Source organism: Carya illinoinensis, chromosome 15, assembly GCF_018687715.1.
Source record: "Carya illinoinensis cultivar Pawnee chromosome 15, C.illinoinensisPawnee_v1, whole genome shotgun sequence".
Lineage (NCBI taxonomy): Eukaryota > Viridiplantae > Streptophyta > Magnoliopsida > Fagales > Juglandaceae > Carya > Carya illinoinensis.
In genome coordinates, this window is record NC_056766.1 from 6,501,530 (window position 1) to 6,523,145 (window position 21,616).

General features: G+C 35.1%; 2 protein-coding genes across 2 annotated transcripts; both read left to right on the forward strand.

Annotated features, from left to right (window-relative positions):
* Nucleotides 1-5,028: 5,028 nt before the first annotated feature.
* Nucleotides 5,029-7,176, forward strand: LOC122297559 (putative GATA transcription factor 22). Its single transcript, XM_043107670.1, has 3 exons — nt 5,029-5,401; nt 5,897-6,310; nt 6,464-7,176. The coding sequence occupies exons 1-3, from the start codon at nt 5,198-5,200 to the stop codon at nt 6,875-6,877; spliced, it is 1,032 nt and encodes a 343-aa protein (XP_042963604.1). The 5' UTR covers nt 5,029-5,197; the 3' UTR covers nt 6,878-7,176.
* A 7,127-nt stretch (nt 7,177-14,303) lies between these two features.
* Nucleotides 14,304-20,959, forward strand: LOC122297560 (glycine dehydrogenase (decarboxylating), mitochondrial). Its single transcript, XM_043107671.1, has 15 exons — nt 14,304-15,887; nt 16,052-16,297; nt 16,379-16,456; nt 16,542-16,642; nt 16,732-16,927; nt 17,062-17,187; nt 17,687-17,872; nt 17,985-18,098; nt 18,501-18,653; nt 18,948-19,136; nt 19,462-19,539; nt 19,616-19,741; nt 19,829-19,927; nt 20,107-20,224; nt 20,665-20,959. The coding sequence occupies exons 1-15, from the start codon at nt 14,649-14,651 to the stop codon at nt 20,757-20,759; spliced, it is 3,144 nt and encodes a 1,047-aa protein (XP_042963605.1). The 5' UTR covers nt 14,304-14,648; the 3' UTR covers nt 20,760-20,959.
* The last annotated feature ends 657 nt before the right edge of the window (nt 20,960-21,616 follow it).

Consider the following 21,616-nt stretch of genomic DNA (forward strand, 5'->3'; position numbering starts at 1 on the left):
TATCTAGCAAAAATATGGACTGATTGCGGCAAAAAGGCTCGTGAGGAAAGGTCAAAGGTGCCTTGAATCAATCTTTTTTCCTACCAAGAATATATATTTCACGATCATCTACTGCCAGAAATAATAGTAATTCTCACGATAAGTATGCTTGAGACTGAAAGTACTATCTATTGCCACATAATTTCAAGAAGTCAGCTACCACAAGATTTGGTAGGAAAAAGTCAATTTCTGAACAAATAGATACTAATTGCAACGAAATCACTCGTAGAAAAAATCACTATTTGTTGTAGTATGTGTTGGATTATAAATAGCAAAGCTAATAATAAAATTGCTAATTTATTATCGCTGGTCACTATCGTATGGATTTTTTAAAAATTTTAACTCTACCTTATTTATAATTCTATTAATAACATGGAAATGGAATTATTTAGACATATTAATCATAATAAATTAGATATAAATGTTCCAAATTTTTAAATTAATTAATTATAGATTTCTTATAGAGAGCATGCAGTCTTGAAGCATTTCCTACATATTTGAACCTCTTTAAGAAGAATGTAGTAGAAAATCCATATTGTCCCATTTGTTTAGAGGAGGAAAAATCTGTTGAACATGTAATTCGTTGGGGATGTATTGTATCAAAAGATGTTTGGGGTCAATGCTTAAAGAAAATATGGGAAGAGCATAATCATATAGAAGACTTTCATGGAAACTTTAGAAACCATGGCCGGGTGACTTGTTTGAAAAAGAACAACTGAAAGAGATAGAAGTAGTTTGCAAGAAGATTTTGGCAGAGAATGAATGATTTTGTTTTCAAAACAGAACTTATATATCCATTCAGATTATATTTTGATGCAGAACTTAAAGGCAATGCATCTTGATAATCCTAGTAATACATAGACAACCAGAAATTAGAACTAGAGTTGGGAAACTCACTCAAAGGATGTCCTAATTAAAGACAAATTGGGATGCAACAGTTGATAAAACATTCAAAAGGGAAGAGTATTGGCCACATTGAGAACGAGTCGAAATCTCTTTTCTGGCCGGCCCGGAGCATAAAATTTTGTACTGAAAAAGCAACAATATTTGGTGCGGAGCTTGGACTAAGGAACATCATGCTCGAGCTAGATGCTCTTGATGATCAAGTGATCCAAGCCATTACAAAATTTGAAGGTTTTTAGAATTGCACAAGAATGCTTATCAATGATGTCAAAACTTTTAAGTTTTGATCATTGGTTAGTTCATCAGGTTAGAAGAGAGGCTAATGATGTGGATCATCTTTTAGCAAAAAATGCTTTAAATATTTTTAGTGAGATTGTTGATATATATATATAGAAGATAGTCCCTCTTGTATTCCATCCTTGTTCTAAAGGAGATTATCGATATACACAACTGCATGTGTACTCGCATGCATGCATGCATGCATCTGTCACTTCCTGCTATACTTTCAAGAGAACATATATACATACACAGACATATGACGTACATTAACAGGTATGACATCTGTATCATAACTCTCTCTCTCTCTCTCTCTCTCTCTCTCTCTCTCTCTCTCTCTCTCTCTCTCTCTCTCTCTCGACTCTTATCTTGATATCTTGTTTGGAGCGTGTGCTATATAATATATTGATCCACCTTTTTATATAAAAATTACTTTATTAATCCACGAGTTTATATGTAGATGCAAATAAAAATAATCTACAGTTTTTTTTTTATAAGATCATGGTCAATTTTCCTTGTTAAACTACAATTTGTTCAAAAATAAAAAATAAAAAAATTAATAAAAAGAGATAGATTTAATTATTATATTATATCTTTTACATTTATAATATTTTTCCTAGTGCACCAGAAATCTCAAATCATTATAATGAGAGAAAACAAAAAAAAAACTTTTAAGGTTATCGAAATATATTATATACTCAATACATAAGGTCAAGGGTTTGGGAGGGAAAATACTTTAGTTTTTAGTTCCTTAAATTGTGATGTAATATATGTGTGTGTGTGTGTGTGCGTGTGTGTTAGAATATAATTATGATGTAATATATTGACAATATTTAGCATATGTGGTGTTTTTTGGTGATAAATCTCATATTCAATGTGTTATTTGGTGTTATTTTATTTTCATCACACGTCTTCCCGACCCAGAGTCTTCTTATATATGCACTTAACAGATCGCTGCCTCCTTTCCATTCTCAATCACATATATTGGTTTGCCTCCACGCCCTCAAAGCGCCGCCTGAAGTTTTTGCCCGTTATTCACTTGCGCCACATGCCACAGAGACTACTCATGTCAGGTCATTAGTCGGATTCCACAAGTCTCATCTAATTGGCCTGCAACATGATCTTATTTCTAAACTCAAGATGGGGAGTTCATCACTTCATCATCATCCTGAATTTGAAGGAAGATGTTAAAATATTATCATACTTATGATAGAGAATATATTCACAATGGATCGAAAACACTCTAGCCACAAAAGAATTATACAAAAGTAATCACACAAACTGATACGACTTAATGTGGTTCGTCAGATTATAAAATTACTTTTATTTTAAAGTAGATCTACTGAATCAGATGAAACCATGTCAATTTATAAAATTATTTTTATATAATTTCTTTGTAGATGTAGCAGTAGTACTACTCATTCACAATATTTTAGCATATGTATAGTAATATGAGTACTTATTGTCTACCATATTTAATTTGTTGTGTAAATCAAATTAGTATAGTTAATTTATTGTATTTCTATTTCTTTCTCTATCTCCATTCATCTATATAAATATGGGCAAATATTATATATTAAATAACAATTGAAAATATGAAAAAAATATAGCCATCAAAATCTATCTCTCTCGTTCTCTCTTCTTTATCTTATTTTTTATTATATTTTATTTTATACAATAAGACAGAGAAGCTGTAGCTAGGTCAAGATCACAATGCCGCGTCCCTGCGACTGTGAGGCTGAAAGAGTATAACGAACATCTAGCTGCATGCATGCATATTCTTCACTCGTCAGATCAAGTAATCATTGCTTGCTGATCATGTGAGCTATATATATACTTTGAATGCAGCTAAATTTCCAAAGAGAAAATAATGACAGTAATTATTTTGCAACCCTTGAGCTTATTAATCATTAGTTAGAAGTTGTTCTATATATCTGAAGCAAAGCACATGATTATGAAACATGTTAATTAATTATAGGGTATATTTATGCAGATCAGAGACAATAATATTTCATGATTCTCGATATCTGTGCTTTTTTCTTTCTCTCTCTCTCTCTCTCTGAGATCAGAACTGCATGGGAGGAAATCAATATGACAGAGAAAAGCAGGGAGTGAGAGAAAAAAAGGCTGGGACATTTCGTCTTTAGCTAGCTCATGAGTCTGTTACAAAACGAAAAGAGACGAAATTAATCATGAAAGGATAGAATTGGGATCGAGGGCAAACGTTGTACGTGGGGACAAGAGGTACTGCGCTGTCGATCATCTCTGTCCCAAGCTAGCCTGTAAGCATTGATGGTTTTTGGCAAGCCTTAGGAGCTGGATTGGAAGATCATCCAGGCATGCTACCATATATATACCTTCCTATCTAGTATCTAGGCAACCCTTCAAATTACTGCCCATTCATCATTACCCTTGCATGGCTCATGATCATCACATCATATATAAATAGTAAGGACTAAAAAAGAAAAAAGAAGAAGAAGAAGATCGAGAAGAAAGTGAGACTCATGCATGGCCACCACAGAGGAGGCTACTCCCTTAAGTGCATGCTGGCCATCATTTGGGTGATTACTAACACTAGTATATATATGTAGTACTAGCTAGTCATGATAAGGCTAAAAATTAATGATGTTGGCCACATATATATTAATCATATATATGACGTACTTCTGACGTATTAATATATTATAAATTAATTATTAACCGAAATGAATTTACATTTATTCATCCAAAAATAAATGGGTCCTTGATTGTCCTTTAACTTGCACACCATGGAGCTAGACACATGTGAATAGAATTTTTCTTACGTACATGACACAAAAAAAATCTCGATCCAAATCGTCTCTCTATGAACTCTATATATCTAGTGGTCCCAGCTTCTTGATGCTGTATGCAGACAGTGATACATCCAGTAACTTTAAGAAACTCATGAAGTCAAGCTGATGATCATATATAGCTCATGTATGCATACGGCTGATGTACGTATTTCTTTGATCATAGAAAGTTTTGAGAAATCTAACCAACTATAACAAATATTTAGTTAATTTATGAGTTTATTTTTATAAGATATCCAGTTTTGGATACGCTCAACAGTACCGTGGAAGAAAATGAGAGTCTCCCCCCTTCCTCTCTTCTCTTAACCCTCCTTCTATCCAAAGAAACTTTCCCAGCTGTAGTAGATGTTCTCTTCCCTCCCATCGAATGAGCTCTCTCCACTAATTTAGTTGCAAGCATGATAAGTGTATATTAATATATGTATTAATTTAATGTGATTGGTCAAAAAGTAAATTTAATTAAAAACAGTATTAATTTAAATTTTAAATATAAAAAAATCAGTATTAATACGTAGATTCGTACGCAATTTTACTTATACGTAACAAAAATCCTCCGCTAAAATATTTCTCATCATTATATCTGATATTTTTCACTTATATATCAGTCAAAAAGTGAGCACGCGTAGATTTAATGGGCTTCTGATAAATGATGATCATTGTGGGGAGATAAAGGCATCATGTTATAGGGCATCAAGCAATGCATGTGATCGATCTCCAAGAAAATATATATTAATTCTGTATTTAATTACTGCCTGTATATGTATGATATGTATTGGAAATACTGTTTTGAGAGGTGAAATAATATTACTGCGCACAGTACTGCAGATACATAGGCTACGTATTGTCGTTAAGTATTAATGAGTTGTAGCATTATTCTACACCTCTTTTTGTTTTGTCTTTTCTGGAAAATTGTTTTGTTTGGGTGACATGAAGTCACGTGAATAACTTTCAGACCTCTCTCCTCTTCCTGATCTTTCTCTCCTTAAATATTATCAAGTTATAAGATCGATCGTCACCATGCCATTTGATCCGCCCCTTTTAGTTCTGTTATTCGTTAGCCTATCCTACGTTGTCCATCTTTACTGGACGACGACAACAACAACAGCCATAACAAATCTCTCTGTATCTCTCTCTCGATCTCGGTCTCCATGACTCCAGCCTATCTGAACTTACCATCCTCTCTTTGCCCTCTTGCAGATCAGCAAAGACAAGATGATCAACACCTGAAACTCTTTATACCTTCTAATTATCAAGCTTCATCTTCTCTCTCATGTCATACCTTTTTTGACGGGAACAAAGATGAAAGGGGGAGTGTATTTGAAGGGTCACAACAACATGATCATCATGGAAAGGCAAGCGTGTTAATTTAATTAGTTTGATTAATTTGAATTTAATCATCACTAGCTATTTTCTTTTGATCTTATTCGTTGATCATCACTTATTTGCTCATATTTTATCAAAAAGTCAAAAGAATATCCTAGTACTTCTTCTCAACTTCTAAAGGAAAGGGAATATATATCTTCGTTTATATATATACATATGTAATCTAGGGCTCCGAACATTAATTATTCGTGTAGTACCTACTGATGAAAAGGAAGAAAATAATAGCTAGTGGCTTCCATGGATATGTTTTCACAGTTTTCTTGGATCTCTAATCATTATGCCCTTAATCCCAGTACGGCAGATAAATTAGCTAGTTTAGTACTCTCTGATTTGATTTCTTGTTAATATTTCTAGATAATAATTAAGTACTTGGTGATTACGTTTTTGTTGATCCGGTACTTGTTTTCTTGCATTCTGATCTCTTGATCTAATTCTTTGATCTCTTAATAATTTATCGATCACAGGTTCATCAGCTCATAGGATCATCATATGATCATCCTCAGGCATTTCCGTTTCCTTCCTTTCAGTCTACTGTGGAGGAAGATAGTAAAAATCCCGATAAATTATCCTTATCATGTCTAAGAGATCAGGAAGGCCGAGATCATGGAAGTAAAAATGCCATTAATGGACCTGTACAGTGGATGTCCTCAAAGATGAGGTTTATGCAAAAAATGGTGGACCCAAATTTTCCAGCTACAAATAGGCCTGTGAGAAGCACGAAGAAGTTGCAAAATAATCATCAGCAACATGGCATTTTCGAAATGAGTTCATCACTTCACAACAGCAACAACAACAACGCTGCTGCTGCTGCTAGGGTTTGTGCCGACTGCAGCACGACCACCACCCCTCTTTGGAGGAGTGGCCCTCGAGGTCCTAAGGTTATTTTCCTTCCCATAAATCTTCCCACAAATGAACTGTCTCAGCAGTACTTGTGATCATGTATATATTCCTCGCGAAAGTAGGTACAGAAATGGATAAATATTAGCATTAGTTGTGGAAGTTTCTTAAAATTCAAACTGCTGTTGGTGCAGTCACTTTGCAATGCATGTGGAATTCGGCAGAGGAAGGCAAGAAGAGCCATTGCAGAAGCTTCTGCAGCTGCTGCAAATCATGGCTTTGTAGTTGCCACCGACAATATCTCATCTTCAATGAAGAGTACAACTAGTAGTACAAGCACTACAAAGGTGAAAAACAAGGAAAAAAAATTGCGTACAAGCTGCCATTTTGCACAATACAAGAATAAGTACTGCAAACTCAGTACCGACGACTCTAATTCTGATCATGATAACAATATCATGATCGAGAGGCCAACAAAGCAGCTTTCTTTCAAGGACTTCGCTCTGAGTTTGAGAAACAATCCAGCTTTTGAACGAGTGTTCCCAAAGGACGAGACAGAAGCAGCAATCTTGCTAATGGAATTATCTTGTGGCCTTGTTCACAGTTAATTTAATTACTTAATTTCTTCTTCATCTCTTGGGAATGAATTAGTTTAATGTCTGTCATTATGTGAGATCATAGAGATTATGATATCTTTTGAGTATGTTGTCAATTAATTACGTACGTACCATAAATCATGTGGGTAATTTGCTATATATATATATATATATATATATAGTTTTTCTGCCCCATCATGATTCACTTATTCCATGTAAAACATCCAGTTTCATAGTAATTAATTACTTTAAATTCCATGCATATTAATAATATTAATTATATATATGGCCTCATGGATTGAGATCGAACATTAATTATAAATTTATTAGATTTTTATGTACGTCATGTAAATTTGTATACTTGCAATTTCTTCACTCGCAATTCTAGCTATTTATTCACGTGACGAGAGTATATATAAATCGATGATCTGTACGAGTGGTCCATGTGAAATTGAGGGCCAATTCTGATTGAATCGACTGATACTGTACGTACGTACAGTCTTAAACGATATTAATGAAGATCATTAATATTGAGCATTTTTTTTTTTTTTTTGGGTGGGTTGGGGGGGTGTTTGGGGTCTTGAAATTTACTTGGAAAATAATGGATTCAAGAGCTAGCTGCTAGCATGCGCAATCCATGTGAGGTTATGATCTGAGGCCGTAGAGCGCTATTAAATCTCCCAGCTCGATCAACCCTTGGCACAAACCACGTACACCCTCCATATTATTCAAATTTCGAGTGATCATATATGCATATATATATATATATATATATGCATGGCGGCCGCCAATAAAGAGGAAAAACATGATTAATTAATAACAAGAACAAACACATGAAAGTACCTCTTCTTTCTGATCATACCATTACACCGTAGCTGATTATATAATATTATGTATTTTTCAGCCAATTTTCTTACTTTTTGAAAAACAATGTTCCGTAATTTAGTCAGCCATATTACAGAATTAGAGCTTGATGATCGATATATCGATCAATAGCTTAGTGCCCAGCTATAGCTAATTGATCTTCGTGAAGGCAGCTAGCTAGGATTAGTATGGGATTAATTAAATAAGATATTTAATTTGTTAATGTCAAGGTACTACTAGAGATTAGCTGATCATGGATTAATATTATTAATGTCAACTGGCTAGATCGTTAAAAAAATTTGCAATAGCTAGGTGGTCATGACCTATATATATATATATATATATATATATATGAGAGTTGCAATATTTACAAATCAATACCAGAAGAGTAATGCTACTATATATATAAATATATATATAGTAGCATTACTCATATCAAAACGACCAACATGAACAATGTTGCCAAAACGGAGACATTGCAGTTAATAATTAAATACATGAGTTCGATTGATACATATATATATATATATACTAGGTCAGGAGCAAGTGTAAAGTACGGTTTGCCTAGTTAGGTTAAACAATTTTTTAACAAAAATAATATGGTTTTTTTTTTAAAAAAAATTGATTAATGAATAATTTAATGCATAGAGACAAAAAAACAAATTTTAGTAAATATCTTTGGGTAATGATAGGTCGGTAAGTATAATAATTACATATTTAGATTTATTAGAAAATAAAAAGATTAATTCAAAATTAAAGTTAAAATACATTAGAATAACATAAATAAATAAAAATAATATCATTGTCACCACAATAAATACTACCATCACACTCAAAGAACGCATAAGATTTTAGATTTTTTTAGGATGTTGGATGATAAATCCAAATCATGTGTTTTGATATATCTTGTTTTAATCTTGACATATTTGAATAGATCTTGTTCAAATCTGAGTGTTTTTTTTTGTAGAATTTTTTATTTCTTTTGTACTTATTATTCTTTATTACCATTTTTTCTACAGATTTGAACATTTATACTCAGATTAAAAATCTGAGTGTTTTAGGAAAACCTATGAGAAGGTGGATTTAAGGGGGGTAGGTCAAAAGGTAGACATCAAAGAGTGAGAGAGAGGTTTGAGATGAGAGGAGAGAGGGAATCGGGAATGAGAGAGAGAAAGGTAAAAAAAAAACAATTGTATCCTTAAAATAAGAAAGTAACAAACTTGACGGACTTAACGGAAAAACAAGAAAAGTTCACGAAAAAATAAGAAAAATTATTGTAGCAGTTTGATAGTAACTTATTATAATAGAAAATATATGTTCACATATATATTCATGATCTCTTCTTATTGATCATTTTGATCTTTTTCTTGTTCTTCCTCGTGATCTTCTTTTATTCATCTTTTGTTGATGATGTTGCATGTACGTTGCTCATTAATTATCCTTTTTGTTTTGCGGCTTTTGCACTATTTCCATCCCCTTTTCATGACTTAGACGTTTGCTTGTTGGGTAAGGAGAGGTGATAATTCCCCATGCTGGAGGTTGGGGGGAGGGGTCCATACATGTATATATAGGATGGTATCAACCAAGACAAAATAAGTGGTTTTTGAAGATTTTAATTTATTTTAGTCTTAAGTAGTTACTAATAATCAATTATGGCAAATAGGGTGGAGAAGATGAGATGAGAAGATAAATGAGAAGCTTAGTTGGTAATTAGTTAGCTATATATGTAGGGCAGGACACGCGATAGTTACTCAAGCTCTGTTGTGGTGCATGTGTCTAACACCCCAAGGGAATGTCAAGTGCATGGTGTAGGATAGCGGGCAAAGGTCGTAGAAGAGGGCGGAGCACATGGAGGTTAGAGGAGGTCCAAAAGCTCTACATCTATAAAACCCGAGCATGTGAAGATGAAGAGAGAAAAAAAAGAAAAATGGGAGAGATCAAGAACAAAACAGAAATTAAGAAGAGACAAGAGGGAAGGTGGGAAGATCCAACTCCTCTCCCTTGCTAGCTATGAATATTGGGGATGAATTCCTATTACTCACTAGAAATATGAAAAACATGTTACATTATAATAAAATATAAATAAGTAATTAATTAAGAGTAGTTGACCATTGTGTTGGTATAAAATGCAATGTTGAGACCAATATATTGTCAAGTGGATCACATTGAAGCATGATCGATGTAGATGATTATGATCATGATCATGTCCCACTGACAAATATTTAAAGGGTAAGGTTTAGGGTTGTGAATAAAAAGCTTGGGCCCGATCCATCCGACATACCCGACATGGGCCCACCCGACTAAAGTAGGGTTCATAGGATCGATCCCAATCCTGGTTAATTACAAATAATTATTGGTTGAAACCGATGACCCGATGAATTATCACTCTCAGAAAACTTCTCCTCAAACCCTAACATCTGTTCATCGTCGCTGTTCACCACCTTGAACCGTTTTCTCGAGAAACTGAGGAACTGGTTTCATGTAGTACCAGTGAACAAGCAGGTAACGAGTTTAGATGCAAAGAATTAACAACGGTGATTGTAGCTTGCTATAACTACCGACCTTGAGATCAAATACTTGAAGAGACGTAGCATAAGACTTTTCAAGGAAACAACTTAACCCAGCGATATACAAATCTAACTCAGAGAACTTCCCATGACCCAAATGCTACCTTGAACCATTTTCTTATAACCTTCCGATATGGGTATCTACTTTAAGGTCTCAAAGGTTGATATGAGGTTCCACCCAAAGCCTCTACTTCCTCCTGAGGTGAAGGTCGTTGACGATCTCAAAGAAAATGAAATAGATCATAAGCTTTACCACTGGTGAGGCATTCGACAAGTGCTAGAGGGAGAAGCGATGATCAACAGTGATGATTCGCTGTGGGCCATGACCACCCTTAACTTTGAGAACTATGTGGAGGCCCTCAAGGTGTACCTACAGAGGGAGGGTGAGTTTGGGAGGGAAGGAGTAGGAGGTCGAGGAAAATGAGGGACAGACAATGTGCGAGAGGCAGAGTTTGCAAAGGAGCAAGAGAGGGGCGGCGTGGGTTTGCAAATCAAATTATAAAGGTGAAAGAATCGAAAGCAAGAAGAACAAGCTCGACCCGATTTGACATTCACGGGTCGGGTCACTATGCAGGCCTAGTAAGATTACCATATATATATGAGGCACATACATATACATATAATATATATATATATAGTTATATATATATGGAATCTCTCTTTAAATATAGAACGATTTCAAGCTTTTTTATTCATGATCTTTTAAGGTAATAATAAATGTGTAATTTGTTATCAATATTCTTCATATATAGAAATTCCTTATTAGTAAAATTGTCTAAATATTTGTACGTACAAAATATGTATTGCCCAGATGACTAACACAAGATGGAGTAAATTGAATTGTATTTGAAAATTAATAATTATAAATCAAATACATAATATAAAATATAAACCAAATATGAAATAATAATAAATAAAAAGAGTGAGGGTAAGAGAGAAACAAACTTAGTATGTTAACGAGATTCGGCCCCACTGCCTACGTCCTCGCCTCAAGCTACTCCTTGAGAATCTCCAAATTCACTATTCAACCTCTTTCAGGTGGAGATAAAAACCTATTACACATTTGAACAACACCGCTACAAATGATCCCTGTAAAACATGCTATACACTTACAATCACCTTACACGTGGTGATTCAACTATTTTTTGTGTAGAACACTTTCTACACGCATAAGGGTTATACACACCCTTTTACTGATACAAGAGCTGATAGTTGGTAAGTTATCAGAAAACACTCCTTAATGAGTTAAATAAGAACAATACAAGGCAAACTATATATCTCTCAAAATGAACAATAGTTAAGGCTCAATACTTAGAAAAGAGAGATTGAAATATTTGAAAGAATGTTGCAAAACTTGCAATGATATGCGTATGCTCTTGGTGTTGTAAATTTAAAACTCTCAAATGATCTATTTATAGCAATATGAAATTTCATATTCAAATTTAAAAAAATTCACATGTCAAAGATAATATCATTCACTTTTTTAAAAAATTCAAATAAAAGTTTTTTTTTCAATTATCAAAGACAACATCATTTACTTTTCAAAAATTTCAAACTTAATCATTTTACTTTTCACATATGACAAAAGTAGTATTATTTTCTTTTCAAAATTTTCAAACAAAATTATCTACCTTTTGCATAAGTCAAAACGAGTATAAATCATTTTTGAAAATATTCAAATAAAGTATGCACATGTGAAGGATGGAAATCAATCAATTTTAATATTTTCAAAATTTAAACTTTTAATCATGTCATGTACATATGAAAGATGACAATCAATCATCTTTCAAAATTTTTAAATTTAATTTTGAGTCTTAATCCTAATTTTAAATTTTTCAAGAGATATACAACATAATTCTATGAGTTTTAATGTGAGTTTGTTTCCTTCTTACTCATGCTTAGTTCCTTGATGTGCTTGATTCAATTGTATAAACAACTTGAGTTTGAGATTCTTTTATTTTTTGAATTTGTTCGTTATCATCAAAATCTATGTGTAGATATATAATTACACGAAACTTAAAATCTTGGATTCAACAATATGAATTATTTTTCATGTAAAAACTTCAAGTTTGATTATATTTCCTTCATAACTAAAATAATATTGCACCTAAAAATAATGGATCAAAAAGCGTCAAAAGAAACAATCATAATTATTCTTCTAAAATGGTTTTAGTTCATTATGGGAAAACAGGGTTTTGGATTTAAAGATGAAATGGGACAAAGCTAATTAGAATAAAATCTAAGGCAATATGGGGCTATTAGAATTTTATTTTATTTTTTGAAAGAGATGTTATGATCCTAAAGATTAAAAGTTTAATCTAACAACACCGTTCAAAATGTTAATTTTGGCTAGCGAGATATGACCAATTGATTCAATGAAATATACTTGGACAAACAAGAGAATTGGGGTCAAGTTTTGCTATGTCCAACAAATTAAATAGTTGTTCAGTGAAAATGACTACTTCCTCTTGTGTAACCTATTGAGATCTAGATCCAAATGACATTAAGTGGGGAAGTATATACATATAGTACTATAGACTATATCATGTTCTATATTCCTTTCATATTTAATTCCCATATACTTTCAAAAAAACAAATTCCCATATGCATATTCCTCTCTTTTGACCAACTAAAACAAAGTCCAAGATTCCAAGAGTGCATGTATTAATCCATGACATGAGGTTAGGCACATAATTAAGCCTCCCCCCAACAACCCCTTTAGGTTTCAAATAATTCAAATATCATAAACTACATGTGTTATATATATTTTTCTTCTTAATATAAAATATATTTATAGACGAAAAAAGATGGACACATAAAATAAACTTTAAAATATATATTATTATTCATATAAATATTTTTCGACAGTATTAAATGAACAATAAATATCACATGACGTGTTTATATTTTCACTTGAAACTTTTAAATCTAGATAAGAACTTGATGAAATCTTCTTCTCAAACAAAAATCTTAATGATACACTTTTTAAAATTTTGGAAAAATATCTGTAAAATGTTTTAGAAATGAACAAAAATACTGCAATTCATGAAAAGGTCCCACCAGTCGTAGGGCTAGGGATGTGGAAGAGTGGTGCGTGTGGTGTATATTTCTATAATAATCTCTTAACTCCGGTGATTCCTATACCAGCCACGTTCCTTAAGGATGATCCGACATTTTTGCCAATTTTGCCCTCCACCAAATCCACAGGCACCACCATTCCTACAAACGAATGGAAATATTTCGATCAGATGTCATGATCAGACACCGATTGTCCTCACAGATCTCTCACCACGTGGCAAAAACAATTCCTTTTTATTTTGTTTTTAAAACTCTAAATTTAAATGAAAAAAAGGAAAAAAAAGCGCGCACACACAAAATATACGTATAGTATTATTGTTATGAGAATTATTATTGATAAAAAGAAATTATATAAAAATAAATTTATAAATTAATATGATTTTACGTGATTTATTAGATCTATTATATATTAAAAATTAGAATCTGATGTACCGCATCAAGACATATCAGTTTATAAATTTTTTTTATGTAATTTTTTTATGATTGTATCAATTGTTAGAAAAATTAACTCAAATAATTATAAATATTGTCGAGTTTATTTTATATGTCTATCTTTATATTAAAAAAAAAATTATGACATGGAATTAAAAAATCATATAGCTCTACCTATGAATCCTTGTTTTTTTTCTTATATAGTACTATTTGTTGCATGTGAGGTCCGACATAGAGATAAGTCAAGTGTGAAGGAGAATCCGCCACCAAAGGAAACATAGAATCTCCAAAGGTTCAAAGGAAAATTTCCAAAATTTCTTCGACGTTTTCTTCTTGAATGCATTTTGATCCATTGAAACTCAATCTCATTAGCTTCGTTTTCTTCCATTCATTTGCTTTTTGGTTGGATCAAGATTTACCCCCTGTTTTTCTTATCTTTTCTTATTTTTGTAGACCAGATTGTTTGGCCCTGTAGCCTGTCCTTTTCCCTTGTAGCTGCGCAGTCAGCCACCACCCACTACCTCTCCACCAGATCCTGAACTATTTTTCCTTTCCCTTTTATCATTTTTCCTAATTTTCACAAATGTATTGGTTGTTATAATTTTTGTTTTATCTGCATTTTTCTTGGTACTGGGAATTTTCTATATTTATCAACAACCCACCACCCATCACTCAATACAATGGAACAACAAGCGTAGAAAAATAGAACAAAGGTTCTCACCAACCCCCACTTCGATTCTATTTTGCTGTGTTCTGCTACTTTTGTTTCTGTTTCTCTTTGTTCTGCAAACTCTTAACAGAACGCGCACGCACGTTCTCTCTCTCCGCCTCTCTGTTCATTCATGGAACGTGCTCGGCGCCTCGCGAACCGGGCGATTCTGAGGCGCCTGGTCTCAGAGGCAAAGCAGAACCGCCAGAATGGATCTCTGATGCACAGTCCGTCGCCGGTGTGCTACACACCCTCGAGGTATGTTTCGTCCCTGACACCGTATGTTTTCGTACGTAGAAGCTCTAGATCAGATTTCGCGCGTAATGTTGCTCACGGTGTTGGGTCTCAAACTCGATCTATCTCGGTCGAGGCGTTGAAACCCAGTGACACTTTCCCACGCCGCCATAACTCGGCGACCCCAGAGGACCAAATTAAAATGGCTAGCTTATGTGGTTTCGATAGTCTTGATTCGCTTATCGATGCCACCGTTCCTAAATCTATAAGAATTTCATCAATGAAGTTTTCTAAGTTTGATGAGGGGCTAACCGAGAGCCAAATGCTCGAGCACATGCAAAATCTGGCCTCAAAGAATAAGATTTTCAAGTCTTACATTGGTATGGGGTACTATAATACCTATGTCCCCCCGGTGATTTTGAGGAACATTATGGAGAACCCGGCATGGTACACGCAGTACACACCGTACCAGGCCGAGATATCTCAAGGGCGTCTTGAGTCTTTGCTTAATTTCCAGACTCTCATTACGGATCTTACCGGCCTCCCCATGTCGAATGCTTCATTGCTTGATGAAGGAACGGCCGCTGCTGAGGCAATGGCTATGTGTAATAATATTCAGAAGGGGAAGAAGAAGACTTTTATCATTGCCAGTAACTGTCACCCGCAAACTATTGATATCTGTAAGACTAGAGCGGACGGTTTCGATCTTAAAGTTGTAACTGCAGATCTCAAGAATATTGATTACAAATCCGGGGATGTTTGTGGTGTTCTGGTTCAGTATCCGGGGACTGAGGGTGAGATTTTGGATTATGGGGAGTTTGTTAAGAATGCTCATGCTCATGGGGTTAAGGTTGTTATGGCAACAGACCTCCTGGCATTGACAATATTGAAGCCACCTGGTGAATTTGGGGCAGATATTGTTGTTGGTTCAGCTCAGAGGTTTGGGGTTCCTATGGGGTATGGAGGTCCACATGCAGCATTCCTCGCCACATCCCAAGAGTACAAGAGGATGATGCCGGGGAGAATCATTGGTGTGAGTGTTGATTCTTCAGGGAAACCTGCTCTGCGTATGGCAATGCAGACAAGGGAGCAACATATCCGTAGGGACAAGGCTACCAGCAACATTTGCACCGCTCAGGTACTAGACTATCATTTAATCTAATTTCCATTGTGTTTTTCTGTGGAGGCTGCTTATAAGGATATATGAAAAGTTTTATTTTTGCTGGGCTTAGTTACAGAATTGGGTTCTCACTCTTCAATGCACTGGCTTTCTTGTTTTAATAGATTTCCTGTTTTGTATAGGCATTGCTTGCAAACATGGCTGCTATGTATGCTGTTTATCATGGACCTGAAGGCCTTAAAGTCATTGCCCAACGGGTTCATGGTCTTGCTGGTGCATTTGCCCTTGGACTGAAGAAACTTGGGACAGCAGAAGTTCAGGGCCATCCCTTCTTTGACACTGTGGCCGTTAAGGTTGCTGATGCAAATGTAATTGCTGATGCTGCTTACAAGAGCAAGATGAATTTGCGGGTTGTAGACCCAAAAACTGTGAGTGGGATTCCCTCAGCTGAATTAATTAATTACCTATAAGTCTACATGATGAGATTAATTGGGTGTACTTGCCTTTAGATCACTGTTTCTTTTGACGAGACCACCACCTTGGAGGATGTTGATAAGCTTCTCAAAGTTTTTGCTGGTGGCAAGCCTGTGAGTATTGTTACTTCTTTTGCTTGGTGGTGTCTGCAATTGATGATTATGATTCCCCTATCTAAGACTAATGTTTATTTTTCAGGTTTCATTCACTGCTGAGTCTCTTGCACCAGAGGTTCAGACTGCAATTCCTTCTGGGCTAATAAGGGATAGTCCATATCTCACGCATCCAATCTTTAACACGTACTTCTCTTTTCTGAAAATTTGTATTCGCATGGTTGACAATTCTGGACAAATCCTGACTTTTGGTTTTTTATTTTTTAATCTAATAGATATCACACCGAGCATGAGCTGCTTCGATACATTCATAAGTTACAATCCAAGGATCTTTCCCTGTGCCACAGTATGATTCCATTGGGATCTTGTACAATGAAATTGAATGCAACAACTGAAATGATGCCGGTGACATGGCCTAGCTTTGCTGATATTCACCCTTTTGCCCCAACTGAACAGGCTCAGGGTTATCAGGTTGTTACCATACTTACTGTGAGAAAAATTTTCCAGTTGTTTTCTTCACCCAAACGTTCTGGATTAGTTTGTTGTTTGTTTCTATAAATAAACAAGCAAGTTGACAATTTGTCTTGATGAAAAATGGTTCCCAGGAAATGTTCGATAATTTGGGTGACCTATTGTGTACCATCACTGGGTTCGACTCTTTCTCCTTGCAACCTAATGCTGGTGCTGCTGGAGAGTATGCCGGCCTGATGGTTATCCGCGCATATCATTTGGTATGGTGACAGCAACCATGTTTAAATGCGGTTTTCTTCTGATTGTATTAAACAAAGGAGGCATTTGATGCTTTCTCTTTAAGGTTCACTTTCAATGCAAAACTATAAGTAATCACCTAAAAGGCTCAACTAAAAGCTCTTGAATCTCAATATTTTCTTATTTAAGTAAAAGCTCTTAACTCAATATTATATATTTATGTCCCTAAAATGACTACTGCGGGTGAGGCACACCTTAAATTTCGAGTTTTCCCTCCTGTGTGTGTGTGTGTGCGCGCACGTGCATAATGGTATAGTGTTATGTTCCTCACAAATGTAAATTAAGGGAAGTTTTTAATCGTGGTATATCTTAATAGCAAACTTGCATCATTTTTCTGCTGCACATTGAAAACTCCTCAGATCTCATCCTGCATAATTCCTCTTTGAAATGGAACACATTAGACATCGTGTAAGGATTATTCTAACTGATCATGCTGACCACTCTGCTGAATGAACACTGTAGGCAAGGGGAGACCATCACCGCAATGTGTGTATTATTCCTGTTTCAGCACATGGGACAAATCCTGCTAGTGCTGCTATGTGTGGAATGAAAATTGTCTCTGTTGGAACTGATGCTAAGGGAAACATTAACATTGAAGAGTTAAGGAAGGCTGCTGAAGCTAATAGAGACAACCTTTCAGCTCTTATGGTAAGTTCATTATTCATCCTATGTTGGAAAGCAAATATATTATCCAATAAGATTAAAGAAGACGGAGAACTTTGTTCTACTCTACATTCATTAACTTTGGTGGACATTATAGGTGACATATCCTTCAACGCATGGAGTGTATGAAGAAGGTATTGATGAGATATGTAAGATAATTCATGACAATGGAGGTCAAGTATACATGGATGGGGCTAACATGAATGCACAGGTCTGCACTTCCCTTTATTTTATCTTCTTTGAGTCTTAATGTTAGTCATTGAGTACATAATCCAGTAAAAAATTTCAACTATTGCTTGAATTGTCTAAATACATCTTCTCTTTTCTTGCATTCAAATAGTCTATCAAAACACAGCTTTAGTTCTAGTTTTTTATATTGGATGATGTTTCAGTTCTTCAATTGAATCTATTCATATTCCCTGGGTTTTCACTAGACAATTGCTGTTTCATTTGAGTTTTGTTCTACAAGTACATTTGTGCTTATTGTGATAGTTTTAGTTTTTTATATTGGCAGATGCTGCTTACAAAAACTTCTTTGTATGCATTTTATTTCTCTTGGGAGTATATCGGTTTGCTTTCAAATTAAATCTAAAGAATCTTCTTATCCTCCTAGGTGGGACTGACAAGCCCTGGTTGGATTGGAGCTGACGTTTGCCATCTCAATCTCCATAAAACATTTTGCATTCCTCATGGAGGAGGTGGTCCTGGCATGGGTCCTATTGGTGTGAAGAAGCACTTGGCACCATTTTTGCCATCACATCCTGTGGTAATTGATCTTTTCATTCAATAACTGCATACACTCATCCACTTGCTCTTGCACTTGCACTTACAAACTTGTACATACTTGTTAGGCTTATATTTGCACATACATATGTATGCGTGAGTGCACACTTGTATGAATGAATAGTCAGAGCATGAGCTCATCTCCATTAATCAAGTCACACTTTAGTGATTATTATCTACATACTCTGCTGCTACGGATATCTCTTGTCAATCATTTATTTACTGGGCTGTGTTTTTTCTCGTTCAATCTTTAATCTTGTTCTGGTTTACTTCTAAGGTACCCACATCTGGAATACCTGCCCCAGACAAGCTTCAGCCACTCGGTACAATATCTGCTGCGCCTTGGGGCTCTGCACTTATCTTGCCAATATCGTACACATATATAGCCATGATGGGGTCTAAGGGACTCACCGACGCATCAAAGATAGCAATTCTGAATGCCAACTACATGGCAAAACGTTTGGAGGTTCCTGATTATTTCTTATTCATTCTATGCCTCACTTCTGGAAAATCACTTTGTGCTATAAAACCTGGTAGTTCTAGGCTCTGGCCATGTCTGTCTGTGAAAAGAAGAACAACAGTCATTTGTTTTCCTAGCAAGTTCCATGCTAATGTGGCAGATGACTGAATTACTTCTTAAAATAAGATGTGTGTGACCAGTGCATGGAACCCACACAAGTGTGTTAGAAAATTGTTGAGGTTTTGAGTTATTACTCTTTTTTGCAATTAAAGTTTCAATAATGTTTCCCAGTTTTCTCATGGTATGTTGTATATTGCTTTGACTTCTGCAGGACCATTTTCCCGTTCTTTTCCGTGGTGTCAATGGAACAGTTGCCCATGAATTCATTGTTGATTTAAGAGGCTTCAAGGTAGTTTTATTTGTTGTTTTTTTAATTGTTGTCTACTGTTTCTGTTTTGAGAGCAATAATAAAAGCATTACTGCAGAATACCGCTGGGATAGAACCTGAAGATATTGCCAAACGTCTAATGGACTATGGATTTCATGGACCAACAATGTCATGGCCAGTTCCAGGCACACTCATGATTGAACCCACTGAAAGTGAAAGCAAGGTATGTCCCTGTGGGAGTCCTTTCTCTTTCACACCACCCTTATCCTCTCTTTTGTTTATGTTTAAGTAAATTTAAAATCTTTTGCAGGCTGAGTTAGACAGGCTTTGTGATGCTCTTATTTCCATAAGAGAAGAAATTGCTCTGATTGAGAATGGAAAAGCTGATATCCACAACAATGTCCTGAAGGTGAAATTGCTAATTTTTTTCCACTCCTGCGATTAGTTGTCTCTCAAATTCTAAATTAAGCAGACACCCAATTTAATTTTGATCTTTATCTTTGCTTGACTCTGGATGCATCTTGATATATATAGATAGAATTTAATAAATGAACTTCAAAAGCAATTATCTAACAAGTGCGAGTACAGGGAGCTCCTCATCCACCATCCCTGCTCATGGGAGATGCTTGGACAAAACCATATTCTCGGGAATATGCTGCCTTCCCTGCTTCTTGGCTCCGTGGTGCGAAGTTCTGGCCTTCTACAGGTATCAACTTCCATCTTTATTTAATATTATAATTCTGAAATATTTTTTGTTTAATGTCTTTCCCCATCTTTTTTTTCCCTTTCTTATTTATGAACTGGTATCCTTTCGGACTGACCTGCTAATAGAAAACAATACTTTGAAGAGTTTTCTTAAGCAAAAACAATAATATTTTATCAATTAATGTGCATGATATTATACTGATTCCAATATGCATGATATTATACTGCTTCCATTCACCTTCAACATATATTTTAACTATTTTAAGATGATCTATTTAGTCGATGATTATTATCAAAAAGTTGCAACTCCTAGAGATAATGACAAACCTTAAATGCTCAATTTTAACTTGTAGCATTGAAGTAAACTAGAATTGCATGCATTCTGCTGTTGGTGCTCTTAATTTTACTTAACGCTGAATTCTTTTTGCGCTGTTATCTCAGGACGTGTGGACAATGTGTATGGTGACCGCAACCTCGTCTGCACCCTTCTCCCAGCATCACAAGTTGTTGAAGAAGCAGCAGCAGCCACTGCTTAGTCTTCAATGCCATGCTCCTTGGTCCAAGGTTTCTCGATGAAACCATATTCTTCTCCCTCATTTGTAAATAAATTTCCTTCTTTGTAAAAGTCCTTTACAGCTGGTGACATTCATTTTCATACGACAATATCGATGATCAGCTTTCCTAAATAACAATTGTTGCTAATTGCAACTTGAATAGAAGGTCAGCAATTCATATTGCTTTGTTCTTGCCCCCCTAGGGACCTAGCCAATGGCAACAGAATCCAAATGCTTAAACTTATTGAAAAAAATGCTAATTGTGGTTCTTAATTCAATAAGCCAAGATAGGATTAATGTTCATTCGCTCTGCTCATTTAGCGGCATATAAAAAAAAAAAAAGCGGATTAGAATCGTTATCAGTACAGAACAAACTAACTAATTTCAATGGTGTATACGATAAGTTGCTATTCTATTATATTGAGACTGGAAAAAATGGGATCAGATGAAGAGTGCTTGACAAAGAAGTGGAGGGCTTGAGTGTCATAGAAGAAAGGGCACTTCCAGAGTGATATCATTAGAGAAGGATATGGTGTACAGGGAAAAAAACAAAGAAAAAGGAGAACAGAAGAGAAGGTCTTAAGAAACTAGTAATGGTTAATGGTAGTGAGCAAGATAAGCTGTTAATCAGCATCTACCAAGCTTCCCCTGAATCTCACAAAATGGCCTCTTTAACTCGTCTCTTCAGTAAACTAATTGGAAATAGTATAGTCCGAGAAGATTCTATTGACCCCCCTATCAACTTACCAAGTCAATACCCAAATATCGAATAACCTTCTCTCTCCCGGTTTGTTGTTGATGGCGGCGGTAGTGGCAGTAATGAGTCAAAGCAAGGGAAC